This window comes from the organism of the source record quoted next, unplaced genomic scaffold, assembly GCF_019419815.1.
Source record: "Pyrus x bretschneideri cultivar Hongxiangsu unplaced genomic scaffold, Pyrus_bretschneideri_v1 Contig53, whole genome shotgun sequence".
NCBI classification, from domain to species: domain Eukaryota; kingdom Viridiplantae; phylum Streptophyta; class Magnoliopsida; order Rosales; family Rosaceae; genus Pyrus; species Pyrus x bretschneideri.
In genome coordinates this window covers 1,021,280-1,039,125 of record NW_025999791.1, presented here as the reverse complement: position 1 = coordinate 1,039,125, position 17,846 = coordinate 1,021,280, and the positions used below count along the sequence as shown (strand labels likewise).

General features: G+C 38.1%; 1 protein-coding gene and 1 long non-coding RNA gene across 2 annotated transcripts; both read left to right on the top strand.

Moving 5' to 3' along the window:
• The first annotated feature begins 657 nt into the window (after nucleotides 1-657).
• LOC103959155 (squamosa promoter-binding-like protein 9) lies at nucleotides 658-3,331 on the top strand. The gene is made up of 3 exons (XM_009371507.3): nucleotides 658-1,217; nucleotides 2,242-2,378; nucleotides 2,517-3,331. Exons 1-3 carry the CDS (start codon nucleotides 841-843, stop codon nucleotides 3,140-3,142), a joined length of 1,140 nt encoding a protein of 379 aa, XP_009369782.2. The 5' UTR covers nucleotides 658-840; the 3' UTR covers nucleotides 3,143-3,331.
• Nucleotides 3,332-11,024: 7,693 nt separating this feature from the next.
• On the top strand, nucleotides 11,025-13,023 carry LOC125470862. Its single transcript, XR_007253231.1, has 3 exons — nucleotides 11,025-11,230; nucleotides 11,464-11,584; nucleotides 11,674-13,023. It is a non-coding gene; the product is annotated as an uncharacterized LOC125470862 (long non-coding RNA).
• The last annotated feature ends 4,823 nt before the right edge of the window (nucleotides 13,024-17,846 follow it).

The window sequence follows — 17,846 nt, the reverse complement described above, 5'->3', positions numbered from 1 at the left end:
CAAAATCATATTAATTAGATGAAAGCAGGAATTGCAATTTGCACTATCCAAGTTATGTTTAGGAGGGTGTAGAATTGACTTAATAAAATATAAAGGAAAAGTGAAAGCACGAGGGGATTTGATTATTGGGAAAAAAATGTCTACTCAAATCACTGTAAAAGCACAATAATCAAGAGAACAGGGGCAAATTAGACCTTTGACACCAACTTAAGGCAAAAATGATGGGCCCCATGCATCATCATGCACATGGGCACCCATATCCCAGCAAAAAAGAAAGCAAAAGGCTTCAAAATCTTAGAGAGAGAGAGAGAGAGCGATTTGTAAGATCTGTAAAAACGACAGTTGTGAGTTTGTGTAGTAGTAATTATCAAGCGCGCAAAAGGAGCTTCTCGTAAAGATGATTGATGATTCGGTGCCTCTTCATCAGAGAGAGAGAGTGAAAGCTCCATAAAGTACATACTCTCTCTCTCCTCTCTTTCTCTCTCTTCTATTCTGCACTTTGCTGTTGCTGCATTATTTTTGTACAGTCACCATAGACTCCCAGACAATGTGTACCACTTCCCTCTCACTCACACAATTTGCACCAACAGACTCTCTCTCTCTTTCTCTCTCTCTCTCTCTCTCTCTCTCTCTCTCTCTCTCCCCGCCCCTTCTTTGGCTCAGAGCTGGCATGGGTCACTGTCAGGTGTGTGCTTTTCACTACCCCTCCACATTCACCAACTTTATCACTCTCTCACTACCACTCCTTTAGAGAGAGAAACAAACCAAACTACCCCTTATCTCTCTATCAGTTGATGACCCTCCCAAAGTAGTATTATGAAGGGGCTGTAGAGGACAATAATGGATATGGGCTCGAGCTCTATGACCGAGTCAGGGAGCTCTTCCTCCTCTTCGCCGCCCAACTCCTCCGCTGAGTCACTCAACGGCTTGAAATTCGGCCGGAAAATCTACTTTGAGGATGGGGGTTGTGGAGCTCTGCACAAATCATCATCAGGGTCTGCTGCTGGGTCTTCCTCCGCCGGGGCTACGCCGCCCAAGAAGCAAAGGGGCAGCGGAAATTTGGGTCAGCCGCCGCGGTGTCAGGTGGAGGGCTGCGAGGTAGATCTGAGTGGTGCCAAAGCTTACTATTCCAGGCACAAAGTCTGTGGCTTGCACTCTAAAACCCCCACTGTTATTGTTGCTGGTCTTGAACAGAGGTTTTGCCAACAGTGTAGCAGGTCAATCAAATTTTCAAATTTCATTGCTGGCTATTTTATTTACTTATTTGCAGAGGAACCCCAATTGTACATTACATCTTACAGTGTCAAGTTTTTGGTGGGTGCTTGGTGGGGTTCTTTGTGTTTTAGCTATGATTGTTTCCCATTTGACTTTTGTTTGAGTGAGTATATTGTGTTATATGTGTGTGTGTGTATCTTGTTCTTTGGATAATGTTTTTCTGCGTGTTAGCTGCTTTGGACCTTGATGGGGGGCTTTGCGTTTACTTTCATGGAGCTGTACCATTTAACATATTACTCATCCCAGATAAATTATGACTCATGACTGCTTGCAGCAATAGCGATTTGAGTAACACCTTGGGTTGAAACAAATGATTAATTCTTTTTCATTGTTGTGCCACTTCTTAGAGTTATAAAAGTCCTTGTGATTGATTTGATAACCACGGTATCCATCACGTTTACAAATCTGCTGTTCAAGTACAAGTTGAAATTTAGCATTTGATGTATTTACCTGTGGTAGTAGATGGTTTTCTGGATCATTTAGTCTCTATGATGGTTCTTTTACATTTTGGTCCCCTAAAATCCTCGAGTATGATATTTTTGGAGAGTTCACAATCTGTTACTGGATCCATGTGATGGTAGGTCTGCTGTTAACAAACAAAATATTACGTGCCTATTGAAGGAGAGCATGGATATTTCCTTCACCTATGCTGTTATACTATTTGCTAGATATGTCATGTAAATACTTTGCTTCAGCATTTACTGCTGTGGAGCGGCAGCAAACTTGTACACGGTGTTGTCTCTTGTTTTTGTTTTTGTCGGTACTTCAGCTAGGATGTTCTTAAATGTGTGTTTTCTAATGCCTTTTTCGCTGAGGGCAGTTCTTCTGATTAGATTTGTATTAGAACATTAACAAGAAATAACCCTAGTTACCGTCTACTTTTGCTTTTGTTAGTTTACAAATTTCAAGTCTTTAGCTCAGTCCCTACGTTAATGATAAACAATATTCTTACCTTGCATTTCTCAGGTTTCATTTACTTCCTGAATTTGACCAAGGAAAACGTAGTTGTCGTAGACGCTTGGCTGGACATAATGAGCGTCGTAGAAAGCCACAACCAGGATCCGTACTGTCTGCGCGTGGCAGACTTTCGTCGTCTCTCTACGGTTAGACGTCATCATATCATTTGTTGAGCTCTTTTTATTTATTGGTTGAATCATAAGTTGCACTCTGTACCTGTCAAATGTGCGTATCCTCTTACACTACTTATAAACTGCTACAAAATCTTCTACTTGAAATGATAGAAAACAGCAACAGAGTTGGAAGCTTTCTGATGGATTTCACTGCATACCCAAGGCTTTCTGGGAGGGATGAATGGACGACAACGAGAACTTCTGAGCGAGCACCTGTTAATCAAAATGCCAATGACGCAGGGAAGTTTCTACAACAGCCGTGGCAGAGCAACTCTGAGATTTCTACATCCGGCTTTTACCTACAAGGTTCAGCAGGCGGGACTAGTTATCCTGGTCCTGGAATTCCTCCAGGAGAATGCGTCACAGTAGTCACTGACTCAAGCTGTGCTCTCTCTCTTCTGTCAAATCAGCCATGGGGCTCTCGAAACCGAGTATCGGGTGCTGGGATGAATTCCTTGATGAACACTCAAGGGGTACCTGTGGCTCAAACAGTCCCTCATTCTGCAAACTCCAATCACTTTCCGACCACTTCGTGGGGTTTCAAAGGAAATGAAAATGGTAGCAGCTCACACGGGATGCTTCCGGATCTGGGTCTCGGTCAGATCTCGCAGCCGCTTAGCAGTCAGTACTCTGGTGTGCTGGAGCTGTCTCAACAGGGTAGGAGGCAGCAACACATGGAACTCGGACACACCAGGGGCTATGACTCCACCAGTCAGCAGATGCACTGGTCGCTTTAAAACCATGGAATCTGCTTTGCAGGTTTTATGCCTTTTATGGAAGAACCCTAAACTGAGCTTATTTTGTTTAAAAGCTTAACTAAGAAGGTTTTATGCCTTTTATGGTTGAACCCTGAACTGACTATGTATAGTTCGCCTTCAAGGCTTGATCTTCCTACCTAGCAATAAAACTACTATTTGGATGTTGAATATGCATTAGTGGTTTGTGTTTTTATTTATTTAGTGACGGGTTTGAAGTGGACTAACAAATTTTCCAAGGGAGAAGTGATTTTCACAATCCCGTTCTCTCATTTGCAGTTTTTTTTTTTTTCTTTGAATTCGTAGATTCGCTTCTCAATAGTTTGTGTCTCGATTTGATTAGTCAGTACCAATGTTTTAAAAGACGTGCCCCGAGGCGCGCCTAGATGGCTTTGGAGGTAGGGCGGGAGTGATAAAGCCTCTGCCCAGTGGGAGTAGGCGAAAACTTGCCGAGGTGTGGTCGAGGCGAGACTAGGCGGCTGAGGCGCGCCGAAAGGCAGTTGGCAGGCATTCCTAGATCCATCCGCGACCCAAAATCGAAGTAGAATGCTGTGTTTTCAGGCTCTGCCATCTGGGTTTAGGATTGCAGGTGTGCGGCGTCTTCACGAGGAAGACGACCGTGAAGAAGAAGGAATTTTTTTTTTATTTTAAAGACTTGGTCCAAAACGACGTCGTTTTGGCCAAGTCTTTAATTTTTTTTAAATGACTTGGCCCAAAACGACGTCGTTTTGGCCAAGTCTGTTTTTCTTTTATTTTTAAAACCCTAAGAGTCCCTGTTTGATCTGTTTTTCTCACCTGTCCCCTATTATTTAAGGTCTCGTAAGGCTTCGTCTCACGCCTCATGTCTCACGTCTAGGCCGGGCTATCATTCGGACGTCTCGTCCACGCCTTACGCTTTTTTAATACATTGGTCAGTACCATCATTTGGCATTGCCACGTGGTAGTATTGTACTAAAGGGAACGGAGAGTGCGGAATCACTTGCTACAAATTGTGCTACAAAGATTCGTTGTTAGCCCTAGGGCTTTGGGAAAAAGATGTACGGATGGATGGAGTGTTTGTCTGTTGATATTAAAGTGAAGGGAAATCCGCCGAGCCCGCATGGACCAGTTTCTTCTAAATAAATTTTGAAGAAACTAGTAGAAGGATGAACATGTTAACAATTTTTTTCCCTTCTGTTTTTTCCGTCAAAGAATTTAACAATAACAACCACCAAAACAACAAAATTTAGTAAAGGAGATCATCTGCATGACCACACACAAGATAGAATTATCACCACCTAGACTGGAACAAGGCTCTCCACATAATTCACTCCTGTCCGAAATTTGTTCATTTCTCCATGACTGAGAATCTCTCTTTTGTGTTACTTCTAGGGTCATACACAATCAAGTTTTCTGATAGCTGACTATCATTATACGTCGATCCTTCCAAACACCTACAAAACCGGGATCCTGAATATATTTTGGATCTACTTCTAAGCTGTTCAGCCCAAGCTGGCTTTTAGCAGTACTAGCAGTACTACTACTAAATCACCCAGAGGGCTTCGATGAAATATTCTCCGTCTGATGAAGACTTGCTAGAATTGCAGCAATAATGGTATCCTGTAAGCATACACGTGTCCATCCTCAGGACAACACAATTCTTTTGGTGGAGGCCTCACATGGAAAACCTCACCATGTAAGCTGAACGACACAAGACAGTACACGCCCCTATCTGCTGTACCAACCAATAAAACACTCCATTTGAGGTAGTCGCGAAACATGCTATACAAGTTTTACATGATAGGCAGCTCTAATTTGTTTTTGGCTTCTGTCCACGAATTTGTGCTTTTGGAGAAACACTTGGGCTCGAAAAGTTACTTTTCCATCATCATTAACGGGATCATCGCCATCACCTTCCGGGAAAACTCTCACCACTTTGGATTGATTTATCTCTTGCATGAAATCAAAACCTATGAGAGGATAGTTTTCACAGCAACCCCATATGCGTTGTGGACGCCGTCTAGTATTGATTCCATACTAAATTGTTATGTTGCCGGATTCCATACTCGTAATGATTCCATATACTTGGTGGCAACATCAGCTTCCTCCTCCACCTGTGCAGTGCTATTCTTATTCTTAATTCGTGCAAAACAGCAAACCAAACCATTACTCCATCCCACTAACCTTAAAGGTTCATACCTCAAGCTTGTATAGTTGGGGAGGAACGACACATCCAAATTCAAAAGTGTTGTTTCTTCGTCAGCAAACAATGAGACTGCAAGGGTTTTATAATTATATTTCTCAGTGCTAATTCCCGAGACTAGGAGAGAACAAGGATTGTTTGCAGATCGAGAGAGACGAAGGTGTCTAGCAATGAAATAAGAACTTTTGGTAAGGGCATACCACTCTTTCGAGACACATGTAAACCTAATCACATATTGAATGTTTTATGTATATTTCATGTCTGAAACCATTACAGATGCAACATATATGGGAGAACCGAAAGCAACATAATGATGACCTCCAACATAATGATCTCCAATCCCACTAATCTTAATCTATTATCTACTTTTAATAATGACACATCCCACTAATCTTAATCTATTATCTACTTTTAATAATGACACATCCAATACTCCCCCTCAAGCTGGATCCAAAAGGTTGATAGATCCAAGCTTGCCAAGAAGAAGCTGAAACTGATGAGAGGCCAATGATTTTGTGAATAGGTCCGCAAGTTGATCCGAGCTCCTTACAAAATGCGTTTGGATAACCTGAGATTGAACTTGTGTACGAACATAGTGACAATCGACTTCAATGTGCTTGGTTCTCTCATGAAAAACTGGGTTGGAAGCAATGTGCATTGCAGCCTGATTGTCACAGAAAAGGGACATGGATTGATGATTGAAAACACCTAAGTCACACAGTAAACCTTTGAGCCAGATTAGTTCACACGCAGTAGATGCCATTGCCCGATATTCTGCCTCAGCACTGGATCTTGCAACGACAGTTTGTTTTTTGCTTTTCCATGAGACAAGGTTGCCTCCCACAAACGTGCAAAATCCTGTTGTAGACTTACGATCAATGGAATTGCCAGCCCAATCTGCATCACAATAACCTGTAATCTGAGTGCTTGCATTTTTCTTCATGATTATACCACGTCCCACAGAACCTTTTAGATACCGAAGTATCCTTTTGACTAGGTTAAAGTGCTCCATCGTGGGAGAGTGCATAAATTGGCTAACAATACTGACAGCATAGGTAATGTCGGGCCTTGTGATGGTCAGGTATATCAACTTACCAACCAACCGCTGATAATAACTTATGTTTGGAAGAGATTGACCCTCTAAGCTGACCTTAAGTTTAATGTCAAGAGGTGTAGGGACCGGTTTAGCATCACTCATGTTTGCTTCCTTAAGGAGATCCAGAACATATTTGCGCTGGATAAGGAAGAAGCCCTTGTGAGATGTAGCCATTTTGATGCCAAGGAAGTATCTCAGAACACCAAGATCTTTTATTGCAAAGCATTGCTGAAGGGAGTGCTTGAGTTCTTTGATTTCTTCAGGGTTATCTCCGGTGATGATCAAGTCATCAACATACACAAGAACAACCAATGTACCAGCGGTGCCTGAGCGTACAAATAAAGAGGAGTCCGCATTGCTTCTTCCAAAACCAACACTGATAAGGACTGAACTGAGCTTAGCATACCAGGCTCTCGGTGATTGTTTAAGACCATAAATTGATTTGTGCAGTTTACACACAACATCCTGTTTATGACTTTGAGAGTGACCCGGTGGTAATCTCATGTAGACGTCTTCTTCAAGCTCACCATGTAAGAAGGCGTTTTTTACATCCATTTGATACATAGGCCATCCTTTGTTGACAGCCACAGACAAGAGTACGCGCACTGTGTTCATCTTTGCAACGGGGGCAAAGGTTTCCTTGTAATCCACATCAAATGTTTGAGTGAAGCCACGGGCCACTAATCGTGCCTTGTGTCTTTCAATAGACCCATCCGAGTTGAATTTAATCTTGTATAGCCACCTGCAGCCTACTATCTTCTTTCCTTTGGGCAGTGGCACAATGCTCCAGGTTTTATGTTGATCGAGTGCATGCAGTTCATCCTGCATTGCTTGCTGCCACACTTGGGATTGGTTAGCTTCTTGAAATGATTGAGGCTCTTCATGCGCAGATATATTACTCAAATAGGCAGTGTAATTATGTGACAACTTTTGATAAGAACAGTAGTTGGATAAGGGGTGCTTGAGCTTGTACGTAACAAAGTCTTGCAGTCTTGCTGGTGGGTGCCTCTCACGAGTTGGATTTCGTCGAGGTATGGTAGGAAGAGACTCTTCTGAAGGTTCTTCAGGACCAATACTACGTAGAGTTTCATCTTCTACAGGCATGTTGCTGTCGTCATATGAATCCGGTTGATTTGGAGCCACAAGATCCATTGTGTGAGTTTGATCACCCGCATTGTTGAGTATCTCAGTCCTTGGCAGTAGAAACATGTCCAAGATAATCTCCCCCTGACTTGTACTATCCAGAGACTTATTGTAATAAAAGTTAGTTTCATGAAATTGAACATCCTTTGAAACAATTAGTCTCTTAAGTTGTGGATTATAACACTTATACCCTTTTTGTGTGGACGAGTAGCCAAGGAAAATGCATTTAGTTGCCCTAGGATCAAGTTTGTTTCGATGTAATGACTGAACATGAACAAAACAGATGCATCTAAAGACTTTAAGGTGAGACAAGTCCACCTTTCTATTCTTGACTATCTCTATTGGGGATTTGAACCCCAAAACCCTACTAGGTAATCTGTTGATCAGGTAAGCTGCTGTCATGACGCTTTGAGACCAAAAACGTTTTGGTACATTCATTTGTAACATCAATGCCCTAGTTTTTTCAAGGAGATCTCGGTTTTTTCTCTCGGCAACACCATTTTGTTGGGGTGTGCCAACACAGCTAGTTTGATGTATGATGCCATTGTTGCTCAAATATTGAGTCATGACTTGAGACATGTATTCTGTGCCATTATCAGACCTTAGGGTTTTGATTTGAGAAGAAAAATGATTTTTGACAAGGTTGTGAAAGTCCTTAAACACTTCCATCACCTCATTTTTTGATTTTAATAACTATAACCAGGTGGCTCTTGAATAATCATCAACAAAAGTTATGAAATATTTATAACCATCGAAAGATTCATTTGTTGGTCCCCATATATCAGAGTTTACAAGCTCAAAAAGATGAGAAACTCTAGACATCGAAGACCCTAGAGGTAGTCTTGTTGCCTTTGACAAATGACAAGTTTCACAGTGGGTTGATTCTTTGCCTAAGTCAGGAAATAAGGTGGATAAGATAGGATGAGATGGATGAGCTAGTCGTTGGTGCCACAAGGTGGAAGCTTGAATGGAGGTATGGATGGACTTTGACTTGGCATGGAACCCACAGGAAGAGCTTTTTGATATGTAATAGAGACCATCAAGGTAAAACCCCTTACCAATCGTCCTCTTGGTTATACAATCCTGAAAAATGACAGTTTTTGGTGAAAAAATGGCCAAACAATTTAAGGAATTTGTGATTCTTCCCACTGAGAGAAGTTGAAATGGAAATGATGGGACATATAGGGCCATAGACTCTATTTGATCAGATATCAGGTGGATTTTTCCCTTTCCTACAATCCTTGCACCTTCACCATTAGCAACAGATACATGTGAAGGATTATGTAGTTTCTCAAATCTATGTAACTTTGACATTTGATTAGTCATATGGTCTGTGGCACCAGAATCTACAACCCAAAAATCATGTAACTCATTTATTTTAAGAGCAGTTTGGAAAGCAGTTATTATACCTTTCGAGTCTGTCTGAGGTACATAATCAGCATCAGCTAAAAACCTGCAAATTTGCCCATCAATGCAGTAGTACTTCCATCTTCATGATCAACCGATCCATCCTCTTTTCCCTTCTTTTGTTGGAGATACGCTGCGAACTCCTTTAAAAGGATGGCAGGATTTGCAGTGAACTGTTGATAGGTATCAACATTGTTGATAGATGAAGATGTTGCAGTGTTGGCACGAGGGTGTGCTCGCCTTGTCTTTGGTGCGAATTTATCCTTCATGAAGTCAGGTTTGAGTTCTGGATGTAGGATCCAGCACTTGTCTCTCACATGCCCGATGTTGTCACAATGTAGGCACTTTAAATGAGGGTTTTTTCCTTTATATCTTTTTTCATTTGTCAGGTAAGCCCTAGCTTCTGTCACGTTGGTTTTTATACCATTGTTCATGACTTTTCTCCTTACTTCCTCACGTTGGATAGTTGCACAGATACTAGTGAAGGATGGTAGCTCCGAGTTCATGAGAATATGACTTCTCAAATCCTCATATTCTGAGCTCAAGCTAGACAATAATTGAAAAATTTTATCTTCTTCAGTTCTTTTAAGGAGCACAGAGAGATCAGCTGTGTGAGGTCTGAACACATCTAACTCATTCCACATGCTTCTTAAAGAACCAAGATGTTGAACAAAGCTTTTACCTTCTTGCTGTATGTTGGAGATATCCTTCTTGAGTTGAAAGATGCGAGCTGCATTGTTTTGATTTCCATACATCTCCTTCACGGTGGTCCAAAGGATGAGAGACGACTCGAAATAGCTGAAGATTTCAGCAATATTCCTTTCCATAGAATTTAACAACCATGACATGACCAGTTGATCTTTACATAGCCACCCTTCATATTCTGGAGAAGAAGCATCTGGTGCAAGTTGACTGCCATTGATGAAACCGAGTTTGGATCTTCCACCGAGAGCAAGACTAACAGCCCTTGCCCATGGCAAATAATTAAACTCATTCAATAATACTGAACTGAGTCGTTGGTTTGGATTGATATCCATTTCAGAAGTGCTTCCAGATGAAGAAGCAATGATACTTCCATCTGCCATTGTTTTTTGAAAAATAAACACAGCAGATTCGATATACAGAACTGGCTCAGGATGATGCCCGCTCTGATACCATATTGAATGTTTTATGTATATTTCATGTCTGAAACCATTACAGATGCAACATATATGGGAGAACCGAAAGCAACATAATGATGACCTCCAACATAATGATGACCTCCAACATAATGATCTCCAATCCCACTAATCTTAATCTATTATCTACTTTTAATAATGACACATCCAATAGACTTGGCAGGTAGTTTTGAGACAATTCTAGCAGGACCTCTTCGTGTAGCATATGACCCTCAGTCAAGGATTGTTTTTGACCTGTCTCTAACCATAGCAATTGATTGTTTCCTTTGTGAACCGCATTGTGGATTGTGAATGATTCATCACGTTTCTTCATTGAAGCAGCTGGGAAAACTGATCGACAAAGGCAAATTGGTTTGCAGGTTATCCAATGCTCCAAAAACCTAACCAGCCAAAGGCAAATTGGTTTGCAGTACTGTGTATGTAGGCACACATTAATATTTCAATAGGGGTCGTATTTTAACTAGGAACCAAATACAAACCATACTCGAGACAAATTCGGGAAGTAGGAATCCATATGTGAAAAGGAAATAGAAATTGATGGTAGGAGTAGGAATTTGAATGTGAAAAGGAAATGGAAATTGATAAAAAGGAAATACAAACCTTGCTGGAGACAAATTATGCATACACTCAAAACTCAATAGAAGGCACTGTTTATTAACAGTGTTTTGACGTAATTACCCTTCATTTGCTAACAATTCTCAACTTTTTTTTGTGTATTGTTTAGTAAAATCAGGAATTTACCCTTTTGTACGCTTGTCCGGCATCATAGAAAGGAAGGGGATGGGTGGCACTCTTCTTCTGCTTCTCTCGGGTGGATCTCTGGAATTCTCCTTAGGAGTTGAAGCTTTGGAAAATCAGCAACGAGCTCATATGGCTGAGGCTAAGAAGATTGCATCCCAGTATCCAAAGGAAGCAGACAAGTGCAATTCAGGGATGGAAACATGTGAAGAAGCAAGGGAGAAAGCTGAAGCAACATTAGAGGCACAGCGGAAACAGACTGCACGTGCTGCCTCTTCCGTTCTGATTTGAAGAAGATTTCTCAAGCGGCTATAATTTCATGGCAGGTTGGTTTAAAGCAGTTCCAAAATTTGGCATCGTTTGGGATATTTTTAGGTATTTCTGATTCTTGAAAAAACCATATAATCTTAATATTCTTGAGGTGTTACATACAAATTTTTATCAACAAAATAGTGTTAGTTTTTACGTTGTTTCGAAAATTATGATCAATTTTTTGCTACGCTGGCCTTAGATCAAGTTTTGTATGGTACTTTTAGTCGTTGAACAAAAAGTGCCACAGGTGCATGATCCTGCTGAGAATGAGAAGCTCTGCGTTTTTTTAATTGAGAAGGCGTTGGGTGCCTTCCAGAAGGGAGCGGAGAAATACTAGGAATCTTCAATCTACATTGGGTCCAGCAAAGGTAATAGGCATACAAAAGATTTTTTTTTTTTTTTTTTTTTTTTACTTTGAAAATTATTTTATAAGTAATGGATATGGACATTCTTTTAGATATTGAGGCTGCCGGTTTGTACTTACTCGAATCAGAGTCTCTAAGGAGGAGAAAGAGAAGGATCCGAATGGAAAGCAAGGCACAACATCGAACAAGCAATCTTCCATTTTGACATTTATTTAAACTTAACACGACTTCAATAGAAAACTAAACTTTAATTAGAGAAAGTGGAAGAGGAAGCATAGGAGTTTGTCACTACTCCAATGATTTATCGGTAAAATCCTCAAACCCAATTCTCAATTTTCAGTTTATTTATTTATTTTTTCCAGATCAGTTAATTCTTTTTCACATCAATTAATTCCAGTAATGTTAGGGGTTGAATTTTTTAGGTTAGTGATTTTCGCACATAAATTTTCTTTCTAATCATTTTGGGTGAAATAAATAGATATGGGTCTTCAATAAGTTATTTTTATAGTATTATAGTTTTATTTCACAATTAAATGATATCTTGTTGTTTTTTGGTAGGTTTTTCTGTGAGTTTATTTGCATTGCATATTTTGTTTACAAATGTTCGGTGTAATGTGGTGGTAATATATGCTATGATTACCACCATAGTCCAACTGAGGGCTTATTAATTTGGTAAATTATTTCAAATTTAGTCTCTGCAAACCTCAGGAAGGCTAATATTAAAGGGATGTGCTATTCACACATCCCTTTTTACTTCTCACACACCTCTTGTTAATTTATGTCCATTGATCTTCTTTAATTCATCCGATCTGACGGTCGAAAACTAAAAAGGTGTGGGAGAAGTGAAAAATCATGTGTGGATTCACATCCCATATTAAATTGTGGAAGTTGGACTATGGCTTAGTTGGTTCTATTTCTGAATTTCCTCTTCATTAAAATGTTTATTTACCTACTTTTAAGCGTTTTATTTATGTATCTATTTTTTAAAATGAATTTTAAAGATGTTATAGAAATTGGAAAGAGCAGCAGTTTGAGAACATAGTATGGGAACTTTGGGAAGGAATACTCGAAAGGAAGACCGACAATGTGTTAGCAGTAACTCTTTTTTTTAAATCATATTCTATTCCGTAATATTTCACTTTAGCGTTTGGAATAGCAACATTTATTTGGTGTCATCTAGAAAGTTTGTTGATGTATCATGTCATATGTTTTTTTTAAGTTGGAGATTTTGTAGGTAGCCAATTCGAGGAAATGGCCCTCACTTTCTAATTACCGAGCTAAAGTTCATGCTCAATAACCAAAGTAGAAATGATTGCTTCTTTGTTCAAGCCTGTGTTGAATAAAAATGAAGTTATAATTAGGATAGCTTCTCTCACCACTTACATTTACTTTGCCACATTGATATTTTTGTATTCTATTATCTAATTATAAAAAATTTACTTTTGTTGTATTTGTTTTATGGAGAGAATAAAGTTGCAATTCTTCATATAGTTTTTCATCCCACAGCAATGCGCGGGTACAATTTCTAGTTTATTTCTATTGGGGAATTTTATTTCAACCCAAACAATTATTGCTTGCATTTGCACAAAAATTAGATGGGGCATTGTTTCATTTTTATCCAATGAAGCAGATATGAATATAGTGATACGTTGCGACATGACACTACGATATGAAAAATCTTTAAATACTAAAGTACAATACGTAATAGTAGGACAATTAAAAATATATCGTAATATGTCAACAAAAAAAATATAGGGAAATACCCTAAAATGGGACAATTTTTTAATTTTGGGACAAAAATAGGACAAACTGGTCATGCGCAAGCCATGCACAAAATCAAAATTACTAAAATACCCACGTATAAATACTAAAAATCATCAGCCATTGCATCACTATTCTCATTTGGAAGAGAGGGTTGTGGAGAGAGCTTTGTGAGCTCTAGGTTTCTGGGTTGAACTCTGATTTCGAAAAGAGGGAAGTCCAAAGAGAAGCAAGAAGAGTGAGCTGGGTTTTGGGTTGACCTCATACCTCTGATTTCAAACAAAAGGATGTGAGAGAGAGGTGAGAAGTGTGAGCTGGGTTTTGTACCATATTTTCTGTTTTGGCCGGAACGTTCCATTTTTTTCCGGCTATTAAAGCTTCTGCAGACATAGTAAGGTAGGGTTTTTAGTTCCAAGTTCCTTCATCAATGATTTATGGAATAAATAGGTTGTTTGTAAGATGAATTAATACTTATAAGTTAAATTAGCGTTTGTGTTTCATGTTGGGCGTATGGGTTGTGGAATAAAATTTGAAGTTTTGATGTGCTACAAAACTAGGATGAAACAATTTATGGTTCAAGTGTCCAATTTCAGAAATTTGTGAAATTTTTTCCATAATGTGCATGGCTACATCTTAATATGAGAAGAGAGAATGTTCACTAGTTATGATGCATATATGTTGTGTCCCGAAATTTAGCGAGTATGCCCACAACCTAGTTGGCCTCAACCAAAAACAAAATTTAAAAAAAAAAAAAAAAAAAAAAAAAAAGCTTAGAGGACATTAAGGGTCGTGCGTGTCCATGAAATAACAACAACGAGTATCATGTTTTCCACATGCACGGTTAAGTGGTGGTTGATATGTAACAATTATATTTTAATTATATCCACTATACCAATATGTTGTCGTTAAAGTTTCTCTCGCTATGTGCATATCATGTGCATGTATTGTACATATTATGTGCATGTGGTGTGCATATAGTGTATATGGTGCATATTTACATCTTTAATACTCTTTGCATTGACATGTTATACTACTTTTTCCTTTGATTCAGAGGCTAGCTCTGCAAATACGAAAAAAGCGAACGAGTTTGTGAAACAATTTCCTTTGATTCAAACTGCAATTTTCAAATGCTTGAAATATTTGAACCCAACCAAATTTGATACCAAATTCAAATTAATGGATTTCGATTCTTCATGTAAAGTTTAGGGTCATTTATCTGGTCGCATCATTTTTTATTTTTTATTTTGAAGAGAGAGTTGTAAGCTTTGGGTTTCTAGGTTGAACTCAGATCTGTGAGCATAAGATGTGCAAGTCATGTACATGTCGTGTAAATACAGTACATGAGCGAACTTAATTCAAAGAAAGCGAACGAGTACGCGAAACAATTTCGTCTATATCATTCTCTCTTCCTTCTTTCCACTATGATTTCTCTCTTCTCCCTCAAATTTATCTCTTCTCCAAAAGGCAACTGACATTTCATACGTTTTTATTTCATTTAATTGCAGCAAAAGCCAAACCCTATTTTAGTGCTTGTAAATCTGGACTGAGAAAGGGAGTAAAGGGAGGGAGAAGACAGAAGAAATGAAGGATTTGGGTCTCCTACAAGAAACACCAAACCAATTACTTCAACTCCAAAAATACATCAATCAAAAAGAAAAATTAAGAAAACCTAGTTCACAAAACCTACAAGTGAAAAGGTAAAAATCAAAGAAGATGGGTGGGTTAGAGAGAGAGTTCTTGTGCATATTCGAAATATAGAGAAAGGAGAGAGAGAAAGAAAGAGAAGGATTTGGGTCTCCTCCAAGAAACACCAAACCAATTACTTCAACTCCAAAAATCCATCAATCAAAAAGCAAAATTAAGCAAACCCAGCTCACAAAACCTACAAATGAAAAGATAAAAATTGAAGAAGATGGGTGGATTAAAAAGAGCTCTTGTGCATATTCGAAATATAGAGAGAGGAGAGAGAGAAAGAAAGAGAGAGCTTGGATGAAGAAGATGGGTGGGTTAGAGAGAGCTCTTGGATGAAAAAGATGAGTGGGTTAGGTTTCTTCAAAATGGAATTGGGCGAAAGAGATTTTCTGTCTCTCTTCTCTCTGTTTCTCTCTCTACAAAATGAGAAATGAAAGCTGGAATTTTTGAATAACCTATTTATATGGGAAGACAATTTGGTCATTTTAAGGTGCAGGAAAAATCTTATTTTTGTCCGATTGTTGTGCATGGCATGTGCATGCCGTATGTCTTATTTCTGTCACAGGATTAAGAAATTGTCTTTAATATTTCCCAAAAATATATCGTAATATATAAAACAAAAATATATAAGTCTCATTGCGGAGAATTTATCATATTTTTTTTATTCATCTTGAAAAATTATTTCGGAAAATAATGGTGGAGTTGCAGCTGAAATAATGGTATATGTAGTTTTCTCATGGTCAAGACAAGGCAATTTCATTGGCAATGCTATGGAAAACCGGCTCATGTAAATTGATAATTTGAAAGTCACACAAGGTACAACTCGTCTTGTTCCCCGGAAAACCTCCTCTACATTCTACATCTAAATTTTGAATATCACCCGCCGAGAAAACTCTCACTACTTTGTATTGATTCTCGATAATGTAATAAATTTGTTAAATACAATGCATATACATACACATGCACATGTACTGTACATGCATGAAATTTTATTTTCCAATTGCAAAGCATGGTATTCCGTTGCTCTAATATATCTCGATAAGAGAATGCAGTTGCTTACATATTAGCCAATTTAGGGATTCTCTCGTCTTCACTTGTTCGTCATTATGCTCCTTCTATAGTTCTTCCTTTTCTGCACTCAGATTTTTTAGGCATGTCGGCCTACAGATCTATCTCCCCTTCTTCATGTGTGGTTTTCCTTTCTACCTAGTCTTTTTTGGATTTTTTTTGTTTTGTTTTGCAGCTTGTCTTGCAGATTCTTACTTTTAAGTTTTATTTTAAAGGGGTTTAGTATGTCCATCCCTTCCTTGTCTTGTATTTTCTTTTTTCAAGAGAGGTAATGTCTATGTTCCTCCTCCTCTATTTTTCTTTTTCAAGGGGGATATAGCTGTATGTCACACCCACTGGTGAAGCTACAGAGGAGTAAGGAGGAGTCCTCGTTGGAAATTGCCACTGAAAATGAGGATTTCGTCCCTCTGAAACTACCAGAATCTGGGTTGGGTTTGGTTCTGGTTGCTTTGTTGCGTGATGCGCTGCTGTGCGTTATATATTTTTTCTGTAACCCCCTAGGCCAAACGTCGCCGTTTTGGACTTGGGATTTAAAACGAATAGTGAATAAAAAGATGCGCTTTATGGAGCAGTGCCAATCAGATGTGAGATTGTAGGGATCGCCTGATGAATTCCACGTGGAAAAAAAATATAGTAGTGTGCTATCCACACACCCTATTTTACATTTTACACATTCCTTGTTAATTTTTATCCGTTGATTTTCTTTAATTCATTCGATCCGACGACCGAAAATTAGAAAGGTGTGTGAAAAGTAAAATGAGATATGTGAATATCACACCCCAAAAATATATTGTTTTTGCATAGACGTAAAGCTAAGCATGATTTGTATTATATGAATATAACCAATTTTTCTTCTGGTCTCATCTAAAAAGAAAACTATAAGAAAATAAATATAAAAATTTTATCGTAAAATCAAATAAAATTTTACAAGATATCGGTTTTGTTTAAACTAGGAAAAATATAAAATTTTATGTTTCATTTTTTATTTTCCTGTGCTAAGTGGCAAAGGTTTTCGATGAAAATTGACTGTCGTATAAAATATGAGTGGAAAACTCAGGTGTTAGAGAAGGAATCTTTTCAAAGACAATAGTAACTCCTAAGAATATAAATTAATATTGTAATTTGATTTTGAATGTACCTGTATAGAATAAGATTCTTACTTGTATACCAAATATATACATTGTATAAATATAAGCCTTTGTGCAATGATTAAAATCATTAATAATATATTTTCTATAGGGTTTTTTTTAACTTTAATCATTCAAGAAGATTGAAATTTAAAATAAACCTGGTGTTAGATTACATATTGATTATAATCCTTTGATGTGTACTTAATTCAAAATAATTAAAGTGCATTTTATTTATGTCTCCCATTAAATATTTAAATTTATTAACATACAAATTTTAATTTCTTTTTTGACCAAAAAAGAGTTTTTTTAATTTATTAATTTTATTTAACATTCTTCAAACTTGAAGGACTCAATTAATTAGTACCGAAATGTGTGTACCGAAATGTATGTACCGAAATGTTAGTGCCAAAATATGTTATATTGAATTAATGTACCTAAATATTTGTATTGAAATATATGTACAAAAATGTGTGTACCTAAATATATGCATCGAAATGTATTATAATGAATTGAATGTACCTAAATGAAGAAGACAAAGTACATCGAAATATATTTTATAACAAAAATTAGTTTATCTAAATGTTTACAACAAAATATATTACGATAAATGAAAT

What these genes read in the sequence shown, in the direction of transcription:
- LOC103959155 (XM_009371507.3), top strand. Translation starts at nt 841, where the DNA reads ATGGATATGGGCTCGAGCTCTATGACCGAGTCAGGGAGCTCTTCCTCC. An exon ending in TTTTGCCAACAGTGTAGCAG is followed by an intron (nt 1,218 to 2,241) that starts GTCAATCAAATT and finishes TGCATTTCTCAG; the next exon opens with GTTTCATTTACTTCCTGAAT. An exon ending in ACTTTCGTCGTCTCTCTACG is followed by an intron (nt 2,379 to 2,516) that starts GTTAGACGTCAT and finishes TTGAAATGATAG; the next exon opens with AAAACAGCAACAGAGTTGGA.